General features: G+C 43.8%; 1 protein-coding gene across 1 annotated transcript in view; it reads left to right on the plus strand.

Moving 5' to 3' along the window:
• The first annotated feature begins 6 nt into the window (after nucleotides 1–6).
• The window catches only part of ZNF236 (zinc finger protein 236), a 172,958-nt gene continuing 158,435 nt past the window's right edge, over nucleotides 7–14,529 (plus strand). Inside the window, exon 1 of the mRNA XM_074944735.1 lies at nucleotides 7–67. Coding sequence (XP_074800836.1) covers nucleotides 7–67 — 61 coding nt within the window. The remainder of the gene's footprint in view (nucleotides 68–14,529) is intronic.

The raw sequence follows: 14,529 nt of genomic DNA on the forward strand, positions 1-14,529 counted from the left end.
GCAGCCATGCCGAGGGGGCGGCCTTCCAAACCCAGCAGGGAGGACAACAAGGCCGGCGCCGAGTCAGGTAACTAGCGCGGCCGGACAGGCTCGATGCGCGCCGTGGGGTTCGAGACTGGGGCCCTAGGGGTAGCGAAAAGCCTCCGCCGGGTCCCGCATATAGTCCCCGGATATGGGGGGGAGGGAGGGAGGCCGGGTCTATTGTGTGGGGGGAGGGGGAGCTAGGCCCTGCGGAATGATATGGAGCGGGCAGATCCCGGGCCGGCGGCCCTGCGCTGTTCCTGCTTCGTTCAGTAGCAGCGGCGGCAGCGCCGCGGCATCGAGCCGGAGCCAGCGCGCCTGGGAGCGGGCACTTCCCGGGGCCCGTTTATATTCGCTCGCATGGGGGGTGGGGGAGCTTCTGAACGGCTTTTAAACGGCGTTGGGGGAGGGGGGGTGTGCCAGCATAAGAAAGCGAGACGAGGCGTGTAGTAGCCTCCCCGGCGGGTGCGCGTTTCGATGGTGCCCGGGCCCTGCAGCACCGGCTGGGCGGCGAGCGGAGCAGGAGCCTGACCGGAGACAGTTTGGCGATGAGGGGTCGCCTGTTGCTCTCTTCCCACCCCCCAAACTGAACAAATACAGGCTTGAAATATACGACCTAGCTGTCGACAGAGGCAGCCGTGCAATGCGGACTGAGAACTCGGGGCTCTCCTTGCAAGAAATAACTTTTAAGAGAGTTTTAAAACAGTCACTCCATGTGTGTTGCGCATAAGGAAACGATCAACATAAAAGCCACACGGTTCTGCCTTTTCCTCTGGCCCTTTATGATTATTTATCACTGAACAGATTTTTTTTTTCAGGTAGTTGTCTTTGTGCATTTGATAGCACTTTTTATAGTCAATTTTCCCTTTTTATCTGGGTCTTCCTCACAGAAACCAGAGAGGGAAAGCATGATCATAACAGCCCAAAAAACTAGCACAGATGCTCAGGTAGGTCTGTGCCTCTGATTACCTTCAACTCGCTTTCAAAATGATGGATTAGATTGCAGGAACCTGTAAGTAACAGCATAGAAGAGTCCCTCCCATAGAGTAGGGACTTAATTCATCCTTTGATGTACAGACATTCAACAGCACTCTTTCTCTTATGCAGCAACTGATTTTTTTTTTTAATTTTCTCTCAGGAGGTGGGCTAAATGTTTATTATTTTGTGGGATAGATACTCCCTAATCTTGAATTAATTTTTTAAACTCCCTTAAAGTTCTTAACCCTACAATGAAAGATTTTGTTTTGTTAGATATTTAAAAATCTCACTCAATTTTTGAAAATACTATTTAATATTGATTTTTTTTAAAAGGGGAAGTGAGAAAATTCTGCAGTAGTGTCTTAGGTCCTGATCCTGGAAAGACTTAAACTACGTGTAAGGACTCTCTTGCGCCAGGGCCTTCCACAATACTTGAATCTCACCCTGCCCCTCCTAAATTAAACTCTTATCTTAGTTGAAGTATTACATTTTTGTATTGTTCATTATGCAGGCTTAAAAATAAAATAAATTGCAATATTTGGTAATGGAGGGTAAGCATGTATCATATGTTCTTTCCACCCATAGTCCACAGATGCATATTATGATGTTGAAAGTTGAGTAGAAAATATTTCTATAGCAGCTGAATGATTACTTAACTAATATGAGAATTGGTGGTGATTTAGGTTTTTTTGGGCATGGAAATGCTCTAAGAAGTGTCATTCATATAGCATGCCCTTTATATTTGTTCTGGAGTTAGTTAATTGGAATAATTTATCAGAACTATGGATCTGGTCCTGCAAATGCTTACACATGTAACTTTGCATGAGTAATCACACTTAGCTAAATGGAACTACTTGTATGGAAAAATTAAATGCATGTTTGCAGATTTGGGTCCCAAGTTCCGTTTCTGCAAGGCGGAATCTATGAGGTGCTCCTTGCAGGATTGGGACTTTATGCTTTCAGGGAAAAACAGTGATGATGTGCTGTGAAACAGGAGATGTGTACTAACGAAGAATGTTATGCTCCGTATAGAAAAATCGGACAACGCAAATGTGCCCCAACAAGTTTCAGTCTGAAAGCATTTTTAAGACTTTTTTTTTTAAAGCGATCGTTTCTGCTGTTTTAAACTAAGTAATGCAAAAATAAAAAATGACACTCAAACAGTTTTGATTTTACTACAGATCAGCAGTCAGTTTTGTAACAATTGCTTTTGGTGTTTTGAAAACAAAGCAATTATCTTTCAGTGCATGTACTTTATACACTTAAAATGTATACACAAGGCTTTTGAATAATGGTAACGTAAATGGGTAAAAATGTTTGTCAAGCTTATAATGCAAGCTGACCAAAACAAAGACATTCAAACTGTATGAAAATTCTGACCTTCAGCCTTGATATGATAAAAGTATATCCAATAACATTTAAATCATAAAAGCGGCAAAGAGTCTTAGTCTGGATCTGTAAAAGCAGCAAACACGGCTACCCCTCTGATATTTAAATCATACTTTGAACTCAGACCCGTACGTTATTTAGGTATAATGTGATGTGCTGAGGACAATTAACTACCGGTTGTTGTATAGGTTATTTTTAAAAAAAGTAATACCAATATTTCTCAAGAACAAGGTGTAGTTAAGTTTCAAAGTGTAAATTAAGCCATGTAATACAACGGATGCTGGTTATTAGCCGACTTGATAATTTTTGGTTATTAGCAATTTTTTGTCAAGAACACATTCCCATAGACTTTAATGTTAATTGGATTCGTATATTAGCAACTGTCATGCTGCTTATTGACAACTTTTTTGATAACCTAGCGCAAGGATCGGCAACCTTTGGCACGTGGCCTGCCAGGTTAAGCCTCCTGGCGGGCCGGGCTGGTTTGTTTACCTGCTGTGTCTGCAGGTTCGGCTGATTGCGGCTCCCACTGGCTGTGGTTCGCTGCTTCCCGCAGCCCCATTGGCTTGGAGCAGCGACCAGCACATCCCTTGGCCCACACTGCTGACCTAGCGTCCCTACTTCCTGCAGAAAACCTTGGCTACAGGTTTGTAGGGCTGTAGGCAGGGAAGGAAGCACTGGGCTGTGCCAAACCCGAGCCCCTAGTGTCAGGGTAGGGTGCAACTCGGACAGTGCAGGGAGAGGTACTGTGCAACTCTGCAGGCGCTCAGTTCTACCTTCTCTGCTGTTCTCCTGACCGCAGCCTCCCTTACCAGCCTTCAGCATCGAGACTTCAGAAGGAGTTCCCGGTTACCTTCTGTGTGGGTGGCAGCTCCCTGGCTGTAGGGCTTTCCGCCTTGGTTGTTGTTTCAGGCATGGGCCTTTTGTTTGTTGGCAGCTTTAAGATAAATAAAATGAGGTTTTACTTTTTGCTTGGAACCAAGAAGTTGCTAATAAGTGGCATCTGCTGTATAATTGTGAATGAAGTATGGATAATTGGCAGATTTATGCAGAGAAAAGGCAATTAACTAGAGCTTGTTCGAAAAATTGTGACAATATTCTTTCAGTGGAATTTCTTGGTTAGTTGAAATTGGTTTGATTTTGATGGGACTCGGACAAAAACCAGGTTTGATTTCAGTGAAGCTTTGAAAGAACCCAAGGAAGTTTGCAGCCATCTCGCCTGCATGGCTCCTAAGAAGTCTGAGCTTTTGGAGTATGCAGCTCTAGGGCAACCTGCCAGCAGATATTCCAGGGACCTCGGGGCTTCTAGGGTATGTCTGACACCTGTGGCCGGTCCAGGCCTGAGCCCAAACGTCTACATTGTAATTAAACAAGCCCTTATCCCGAGTCAGCTGGCACGGGCCAGCCACGGATTTTTAATTGCTGTATAGTTATACCCCTAGAGTCCAAGGCTCCAGGGGATCAGGGAGCTATGGGAGTCCCAGCTCTTCGGCTCCTTAGAGGCCTATAAGGTGGTCAGAACTGAGAGCCTGGAAGCCTGCTCTGAGCTGGCACCCGTAGGGCTTACAGGCTCCCAGTTTCTTGTTAGCCTCAAGCTGAAGGGGTTTGTGGGGCACCAGTTTCCAAGCTCTTGAACTTTCAGTTTCTACTGTGTCTTTCAGCCTACCAGGTAGAATTTTGTTTAGAAAATATCAAAACAAAATCTTCTAACTTTATTATTATTTTTTTAAAAAGGGGGGGGGGACTTTTGTTTCATAGAGGTTTTTGTAAAAAAAATTTTTATTTCCAAATTGGAATTTTTTTTTTTTTAATCTCAATGCTCTGCAGAACAGAATTGCTGTTCTTGGCCCAGATCTGCAAGTAACTAATCCATATGTTGATGTTGAGGCTGACTTGTACAGAAGAAACTGTACAGTGTATGTTATGATACGGAACAATTATGCTTTTGATGTGCCTCCTTCATTGATCATTAATAAACATCATGAACAGCAGATGGCTTTAGTTTTCCTGAAATTGGGACTGTGTGTTCGTTACAGGCTAAGGGTATGATTTCCCCTGATTGAGTACACATCCTCGTGCAAGTTCTCATCAGTTGTAGGGATAGGTTGGGCTTTTCCCTGACCTACTTCCCTGTTAGGCTGTGCCATCTTTGGGGAGAGCAAGGTAGGGGCTTGACTTGCTCTAATCCAAGAGTAGGACCTGGGAAAAGATGCCTGCTTTTAGAGCTGTATAGTGGGGCTGGGATCTCAAGGGTCCCACAGAACCTGCTGCCATAATAGCAGGAGCAGGTAAAATGTACTTTGTTTTGGGTGGGATCAGGTGGGAAAAAACAAAACACATTGTGGTAATTTGCAGGAAAATACTAAATCTTTCTCATAAACAGAATTTTAGTAATGTGAAGCAAATTTTTCTTTTTTTTTAATAAAGGTTTTAATACTTAAATTTAAGCGAGGAGTAGAAAGAGATTTGATGTCTATTATAATAGGAGCTAAAGGATTTTTTTACGTAATATGAGTAAGATTTGTTTTATTCTTTTAATGGTAAAAATTGCATTTGAATTCTGTTTATAATATTAACCAACTTTTTTTTCTTTAGTGGCATGGGGGAATCTGTCTCTTGTGGGATTTGCCAGATCCAAGGTTTTTGTGGGTGGGAGTGGGATAACAATGCAAGAAACAATATGGGAGTGGGTATTGCGGGATGGGAGCAGGATTAAAACAATAGTTCCATGCAGGGCTCTGCCTGCATACTCCCACTGTGCCAGGTAGGAAGGGGAAAATAAGGAGCAGCTGAGGGCCAACAATAAGTTACATACCCTTGAGTCTTTGTTCTAGTTCATATGTCAGAATGAAGAGTGCAGCATAGTTGGCTGCTTCTGATGTACTCTGTAAATTGTTTTAACTCACCTTGAACAAAGTGTGTCATTTTACATTTTAATATGTCATTTACAGTAAAACCTCATTTTACAAGGATCTCTTGGGTTGGAGGAGGTGGAAATGCCTGAAATTTCTTCTCAAATCAGAAAAAAGTGTAATAGCTTTCACTGATATGTACTGGATTATATACAGACATTTTGAATTAAAGAATTTCTTAAATTAAGGCATCTGTCATTTTATAGAGCTTTTATTTGAAAGAAACAATTTTGTGGTGTAATGAATTCAGGAGTAAATTGCTCTTAAATTGAATAAGTATCACATTTACTAGTCAGAGTTAGATACAAAATAGAAGGAAAGAGGTCTCAGCTATGATGTTCTCTGCAAAATCTTCGGAGGCTGTTGGGAGCTCTTCCAGGTGGCTGTCCCTGGACTTTGTGTAGGAGTTCCATAAACCTCTGGCTGGTAGTTATGTGGTAAACTTGAAGCTTCATCCCCTGTTCTTTGTTTTTGTTTTTTTCTGGAAGAAAAGTGTTTACATCATTTTGTAACCCATGGAGACTACTCACCTACAGGCGTGGCAGGATATGAAATAAATTAATAGTTGTCAGTAAATGTTAATTTCATTTGACACAGAAATAAAATCCATCAATAGCAGTCAGAGAGTGCATCTTCGGCTGCACCTAGCACCTACAGAGATCGGCTATCCTGGGCCTTTGGCTGCATGAGGAAGCCCCTGCAACACCGTTGTCACTGGCCTTCTGGCTGCATAGGGAGCTCTCTGCAGCCATGCCATTGCAGCCTTCCTGACACGTTTACTGGCTTGGAGTGCAAGGACCATCCCTGTTCAGCAGCAGCGTGGCTTCCCCTGTGGCTTGGGGCTCATAGTCCTTGTTGTGGTCCCAGCCGGGGGAGGGTCTCAGCTCCACTGAGCAAGCACAGCCTTCCCGGCACATAGCACCTGCAGGGATCACCTAACCCTGGCCCCACAATGAGCTCCTTGCGCTCCACTGTCATTAGCCCGCAGCCACACAGGCAGTCCCCTGCAGCCTTGCTGTGAAACTGAAAATTGAAATTGCTAAAATATCAGTTAAAGATAAAAATGGATGTTTGTCAATATTCTAAAAGAAAAAAATAATGAATTCTGCCTACACTGTTCATATGGAATAGGGGGTGCATGTCCATACTTTACCATTGCCTTGAGACTCCTGTTTGGTTCACGCGTAGGGGGGAGAAGATGCTGTCTCTACTGCTTTACTCTGATCTCCAGCCTCATTTTTTGTTTTTTCTTCTGGGGTTTTCCTCCTCTATAAATAGGTTCCCCCTCCTTTCTGCTATTCTTAGCTTTCCATAAACAACTGCAGCATGATTCATTGTTGCCTGCAATCTTTGAATAGCAGAAGAGAAACTGACAAGAGTCTTGTTTGTTTCACTTTGCTGCTAAGTATATGCTGTAATCAAAAGAAGAGGTATTGAAGCTGTCTGCATACTGGGAAAGCATTTTTTTAATCAGTTTACATTGAATATACATTTAAAAGATTATATTTACAGAGATTTAGGCTAGAACATTTTTTTAAAATAGAAGCTTAAATTCTATAAAAATTGATTGGTTGGGGGGTGGTTCCAGTAAAAACTAGACAAAACTTGTGATATTTTTTCTAGTTCAGGCAGCAATTTCTTCATTTCAAAAGAAACTGAATTCTGATTCTGATCCTATGAGGTGGTAAGAATCCCCAACTCTCACGATTACATCTTAATTATACAGTAGTTATTGAAAAGAGCAGTTACTTACCTTATAGTATCTGTAGTTCTCCAAAATGTAGAGCCCAGTGATGTTACAAGCTACTGTGCTGAGGTGCCACATTTTCACTGAGTGTCCATTGGGGGTCAAGATTGTGCTCTGCACCCCTTTGAGCTTCCCCTCCCTAGGACTTCAAGAGCAGAGCAACCCTAACTGTCACTCAGTTCCTTCACTACCCACAATCCAAGATATATAAGACTCCAGGCTGTAGGGAAGGAGGGAGAGTCGTAGGATCCATGTGTTCAGGCATCTCAAAGAGCCACAGTTACTATAAAGTAAGTAACCACTCTTTCTTCTTTGAATACTGCACATGTGGATCCCACTCATAATTACCTTAAATAGAGTTGGGATCCAGGAGTTATTCCAAAACAGACATTTGATCTAGAAGCATTCACTAACTAGTAATGTTTTGTAAACATATGAGCTGAAGACATTATTAAGGGCACAAGAGCAAACTATCCCGATGTCTAGGAAAGATAGGAAGTATTGCAACAGACCACCCTTGCTTAAGTGGGAGATCTTCAATGATCTGAAACTCAAAAAAGAATCCTACACAGAGTAGAATCTAGGTCAGATTACAAAGGATGACTATAAACAAATAACACAAGTATGCAGGCTCAAAATTAGAAAGGCCAAGGCACAAAACAAGATTAAATTAGCTAGAGACTTAAAGGGTAACAAGAAAACATTCTGCAAATACATGGGAAGCAAGGACAGGGTAGGTCTGTTACTCAAGGAGAGGGGGAAAACAATAACAGAAAATGTGGAAATGGCAGAAATGGTAAATGACTTTTTTTTGTTTCAGTTTTCACCAAAAAGTTTATTAGCAATTGGACATCTACCTTAATGAATGCAAGTGAAAATGAAGTAGGCTCAGAGGCTAAAATAGGGAAAGAACAAGTTAAGAATTACTTAAACAAGTTAGAATAGTCAAGCAGCTGACTGAGGAGATATCTAAGCCATTAACGATTATCTTTTAAAAGTTGTGGAAGATGGGTGAGATTCCAAAGGACTGGAGGAGACCTGAGGGTTTTGATGGTGCGATATTGGTATGGGCGCAGAGGTAAGAAGACCTTTATATGATCCTTGATGTAAACTCATAGGCCTGGTCACCAGAAGCTCCTGGAGATTAGATTCCAAGTCTTGAATTGGCCAAAATGGCCCTGAAGCAGTGAATCATGGTATCGTGTCAATACCTGAAGCCTAGGTTGTCCCTCTGGATCATAATTAAGAACCCTTGTGATAAGAGGCCATTCTGGCATTGGAACTTGGAGATGGTTCGGATACCCACATTGTTTGGGATCTGGTGGATCTGAGCTGCAATTGGGTTGTTGGGGAGCTTGGAGCAAATGTAGGGCAACAGATTGTTGTCAGTTGTCCTGTTGATGACATTTGACATCTTGAGCATGGTGGCAGAAGGCTCTTTGCCAAGTTCGACATATTTATCTGTTTCCCATTTCTTGTCTCCAGGCAACAGGTTACAAGAAAGTTGAAGTGAGGAAAGAAGAGGGACCAGTGGATCTGGCATTGGTTAAGGCATATAGTAATCCATTAGGTATTCCAGGTTTTTCTGGTCCCTCGGGACTTGGATCAAGAATTGGACTTCTTATAGGAGATAGCACCACTCCTTGAAAGCTGCCTTGATCACATGTAGCTCCTTGTCCCAGATATTATATATTTTCCTGCTGGGGTTAGTTTTTGAGAATAAAAAGGAGGGGGGGGGGTATCGCATGTTAAGATAACACTGCACATGTGGCAAATCAACCTTTAGTGGGATTGGGTGAATTAGGATGGGGGCTGAGGTAAATGCTTTGTTCAGTCATTCAAAGGGCGACTGAGCCTCTGTGGATCAAGCAAACCAGACTCCCTTTTACAGCATCACTGTTATGGTTGCAACCAGGCCAGAGAAACCTTTAATAAATCACCTGTAGAAATTTGCCAATCTTAGGAATCGCTGTACCCTGCATATATCCATGGGTGTGGCCTAGACCTTGGTGCATGGTGAGTCCCTTGAGCGAATCAATAAATCGCAAGAATTTCACTGTGTCCTTATCAAACTTCCATTTCTCGAGCATCATGTAGGGTTAGTTTTGGTGGAGTCTCTCCAAGACAGTGCACACACAATGATTATGGAGGTCCTGACTTTTGGAGAAAATGAGGATGTCCAGGTAAATGATGACAAATTGGTCCAGCATACCCCTAAATATGTCATTTGTGAATTGCTGGAACGTCACTGGAGCATTATACAACCCAAATGGCATGACCAAATATTTAAAGTGGTCTTCCATTTTTCTACTTCCTGGATCTTCACCAGGTTGTAAGCTCCACGGAGGTCTAGTTTTGTGAAGATCTTGGCAGAGTGGAGTTTTTGAAACAGCTCAGTAACAAGTGTTGTGACCAGATGTCTAGAATGGACCATACTGAGAATGCCACACTCAAGGCAGACTGCAAGAAACAGGACAGACAACCCCCAATATTAGTGCTTTAATCTATAATTAGATTCACTAAACCAGTAGCAAAAGAGCTTATGTAGCATAATATTCGTTAACAAGAAGCTAAACACAGTCCCTGTTAGGCATTCCAGCCATTGGTTCCCATCCAGACAGTGAAAGGTTACTGAAAACCCAATTCCCCAGACATTAGTTTCTGCTAATCCTAAAGGATCAGACACTTACCCCCATGTCAATATATATTTCATCTCACCCAAATATCACATTGTCACCCAATCCTTAGTAAACTAAGGATTTATTAATAAAAGAAAAAGTGGTTAAAAGACCATAATTGCAAAGTCCTTTGGTCAGGTTTGTAGCAGTGATGGAATAGTTTGGTGGCTTTCAAAAGTCTGGTAACTTCCAAAAGATTGGAAGGTTCTTAGTCCATTGTTCAAAATACTCCTTTTAGTTATAAATCCACAGTCCAGAGAATTGGAGCAGGAATGAGGGAAAATGGAGATGTCTCAGGTGTCTTTTATATCCTCTACCATGGAAATTTACTGTCCCAAACAAAGCCCACAGCCCCTGTGTATGGAAAGTTACTGATGAACTCCAAGGTCACTTGTCCACATCTCATGCCCTTACATGTTTTGCTTGCAGTCTTAGGCGTACTTAGGAAGAGTTGTCTGGAAAATTGATTCTTCTTAATATCCCATCAAGCTTGAATTGCCCCTGGGGGAATTCTGCGCCACTATTCATGCACAGAACTCATGTCCAGCACAGAATCTTTTTCTGCACAGAAAATACATTTTGCCCAAGAAGTGCTACAGTTCTGTCTTTCGCCCACCAGAGGCCACTGTGGCACCAGAACAGCCAGCAGCGGCTGACCGACAATAACAGCATCCCAACATCCTGCCTGCAGAGCCAGGTTAGGAGGTATGGGATATGTGCAGGGCGAAGGGGGGGGCAGACAGAGTGGGGAACATGGAGCTGCTGGGGTTTCACAGATTGGGGTTCAGAAGGGCTAGTGGGGAGGACGGACTGAGGTGGAGGCTCAGGAGCCAGTGCGGTGGCAGCATTGAGCCAGGGGCTGAATGGAGAGGGTGGGATGGGTTGCAGAGCCACACGCTGGGAGGGGTGGTGCAGGGACACACCTGACTGAATGGAAGAGGCTAGGAGTTAGTCAGGGTCTGCATGGAGGAGTTTCCCTAACAATCTCCCCCAATCCCCACATTCCCCCATTTCATACTCCTCCCACCCCAAGCCTTTGCTCTACTTCTGAGGGGTGTGGGAAATACGTTTCTGTATTGTGGTTTGTTAATTGCTCAAAGTTCTGTGTTCATTTGCCTAGTAAGGAATCTATTTGTCAAAAAAACATTTCCTGAATCTTTTCTTTTTCTTTTTTTGGGGCGGGGGGGATCTGTATTTTTATAGACATACTTACTGACTGGTATTTTGAAATAAATGACCAAATAATTGAAACTGGCATGTTTATATTGTGTTAATTTTGACAAAATACGCAGAATTTTGCAGAATTTTAAAATATTATGTGCAGAATTTTTAATTTTTTGGCACGGAATTCCACCGGGAGTGTTGAATAGTCTATTCACAATGGGCTCGCAAGACTGGATATAAACTACCTTGTGCATATCACCCCAAGAACAGATACAAATATATAGTCAATATTCATAACTTCAGATACAGCGATGATACATTGATTTAAACCGGATAATCACACTTGACATATTACAACTTTTCCATTGACACCTTACTTGATATACTTTATACAAGACTTGTTTCAGTTGTATAACAGTGGTAATATCAATGATATAAATCAGGGGTTCTCAAACTGAGGGTTGTGGCCCCTCGGAGTTACGAGGTTATTACATGGGGGGTTGTGAGCTGTCGGCCTCCACCCCCAAACCCTGCTTTGTCTCCAGCATTTGTAATAGTATTAAATACAAAAAAAGTGTTTTTAATTTATAAGGGGGGGTCGCACTCATAGGTTTGCTGTGTGAAAGGGGTCATCAATACAAAAGTTTGAGAAACACTGATGTAAATGGTCATCTTCAGTTATATAGCATCACAGTGGTAATGGGTACTGGTTTTGGATCGTAGCTTGATAGTCCACACCAGGCCAAAGGGAGCCATCTGTATTTGCCACAAAGATCAGTGGGACCTCTGCTGGGGACATGGAGGCGCAAATGAACTCTTTCTTCAGGTTTTCCTCAAGATAGTTCCAGAGTGCCTATAATTTGGGTTCAGAGAAGGAGTACAGTAGGATGTCAGAGTTACGAACTGACCAGTCAATCACACACCTCATTTGGAAACACGCAATCAGGCAGCAGCAGAGGCCCCCCCCCCCCCCCCCCCAAAAAAAAAAAGATTTGACAAGGGTAAGGACACTGTTTCTGTGCTTGTTTCATTTAAATTAAGATTGTTAAAAGCGGCATTTTTCTTCTGCATAGTAATGTTTCAAAGCTGAATTAAGTCAATGTTCAGTTGTAAACTTTTGAAAGAACAACCATAACATTTTGTTCAGAGTTATGAACATTTCAGAGTTCTGAACAGCCTACATTCCTGAGGTGTTCGTAACTCTGAGGTTCTATTGTAAATGCACCTAAAGGGAACCTCTGCTCCTGGCTGGAGGTCAATAAGGCAGTCATAGCTGCGATAAGGTGGTAGAATGTTGGCTTTTGTTTTGTTGAACATGTCAGCATAGTGTTGATGTTTAACAGGAATTCCTGGAGCCATTGGAGGGGTTGTGGGGGTTTCTGGGATCCTCTGGATACTGTCTTCACACCTCTGAATTATTTTGAGGACTAAAAAGGGTAGACTGAGTAGACTGAAAAGGGTTGCTGGTCCTGGGGTGGGTGTCAGGTAAACGGGATTGTTGGCAAGATGGGGAGTCAAAGTGTACTGTGCCTGACTGCCAGCAGTTGCCCAGATCACGGGCAACAAACCAGGGGATGCTAAGGACAACTAATGAATGAAGTCCATGAATTAACCCAAAATGAAGGACTTCAATGTGACCTCTAAGGATGCCATGTGGTGGGTGACCAGTCCCAATTGAAAGAGTGACCTGTCTATGGAATCTACTAACCTGGGGGAGTCCTTGTGCTGGGTTGGGGTATTGTGTGTTTGGGGAAATTCCAGATCCATGAAATTGGTTGAGGCATCCAAGTCCACCAGGTTGGTGTTGGGCATCACAGGGTGCTGGAGCCAGAGAGGGAGATGTGTTGGGTGTTGATTGGGCATCACCAGGGAGCCGATGGGCAAGTGTTGGTGTGGGTCAGTGGGACAGGGGAAGTGTCAGCCCAGCTTGGACCCCTAGCAGGGCTGGAGCTTTGCATTTCCTGATCTGGGCATAGATTGGGCATTGGCAGGGCGGTCTGATGCAGAGTCCTGGTTCCCTATGGTGTAGGCATAGCCACGATGCCTGGCATCTGCTCTTTTCCTCATCAGAGAGATGGGGCCAGACCGTATCAACTTGCATGGGCTTGGGTAATGGATGATGAGGGCTCTGGAGCTAGCAGGACTGGCTGGAGCTGAGAGGACCACCTTTTTTCTGGGTGATGTTTGGTCAGGCAGTCATCAATCCTGATGCATAAGTTGAGTCAGGCATTGAGGCCAGACAAGGATTCCACCTGTGCTAGTTCATCTTTAATTTCACCATTTAAGTTGAGCAGGAAATGATAGTGCTGAGTGTCTACTACCAAGTGTCAAACTCCACTACATATTTAGCAACTGGCTGGTGTCCCTGTGGCAACACCCAAAGTGCGGGTTTGGCTGTGCTCTCGCAGCATCAAAGATCACCACCATAACTTGAATGAAGACCTCACATTATCCCAAAAGCGGGCTTATTTTTCCAGGAGCAGAGACTCCCAAACCAGGGCCTCCCCATTAAGCAGGCTGACGGTCCCACTTGGGGTTGGTTAATAGGGTACGACTGGACATAGCAGAAATAGGAGATGATGCAGACTTAGGAACCCACAGATTTTGTCATGCTTGCCATTGAACTTGTCAGGTAGGGGAAGCTTGGGCTCATGGGGCATGGGAGTTGGCACTAAAGGTGGCACGACCTGAGCTTGCAGGAGGACTGCATTCTATGCCTGTAGGGCAGTAACCTGGGCCTACAAGGTCTGTAAGTGTCCCGCTATCTGTGTCAGAAAGATATTGGCGCTGAGGGTCAGAACTGTGTTACCTGGAGTGAGGCAAAGCTTGGGTGCAAGACCGGAGCAAGGCTGGGAACAAGTACACACAGGAGCTATAGCAGCTGTGGACAAATGCTTTGAGAAGCTACTGCTGGTCTTGAGAGCCAGCCTGCTCTAACCAATCAGACAGTGTAGCCAACCAGGCTGCCTATTATAAACCAGCTGTCAAAGTGTTCGGCTACCCAGAGCCTGGCTGTGCTGTGGGCCCTGGTTCCTAACACAAAGTGTGAAATAATTTTAGTTGAAGATAAATGAGGAGTTGGAACGAAAGTTCACAAGTTAATAAATTGATACAAAGTTGAACAATACTTTTGGAATAAAGAACGGGTGAGGTCTCATAGTTACTCTCCATATGAAAAACCATGTAGGGAGGGTTAATCATTAATGTTCCTATATGCTGAAGTAATTGCCACAAAGTGTGCCACCTTCATCGATAAAAGGTGAATTGGACAGCTTGATAAATGTTCAAAATGGGGTTCCATTACAGAAGAAAGCACAGATTTAAATCTTTTTGTGGGAGCAATCTTTCTTACAGGAGGAAAGACTCAAACCAGGTTCCTTAGAACAGTGGTTCTCAAAGCTGGTCCGCCGCTTATTCAGGGAAAGTCCCTGGCGGGCCGGACCAGTTTGTTTACCTGCTTCGTTTGCAGGTTTGGCCGATCACGGCTCCCACTGGCTGTGGTTTGCCGCTCCAGGCCAATGGGGGCTGCGGGAAGGGTGGCCAGCATGTCCCTTGGCCCGCGCTGGTTCCTGCAGCCCGCATTGGCCTGGAACGGCGCGGGCCATTGTTGCACTCGATTTGGTACTATTAAGACCTCAGT

Source organism: Natator depressus, chromosome 2 (assembly GCF_965152275.1).
Source record: "Natator depressus isolate rNatDep1 chromosome 2, rNatDep2.hap1, whole genome shotgun sequence".
In the NCBI taxonomy this organism is placed as follows: domain Eukaryota; kingdom Metazoa; phylum Chordata; order Testudines; family Cheloniidae; genus Natator; species Natator depressus.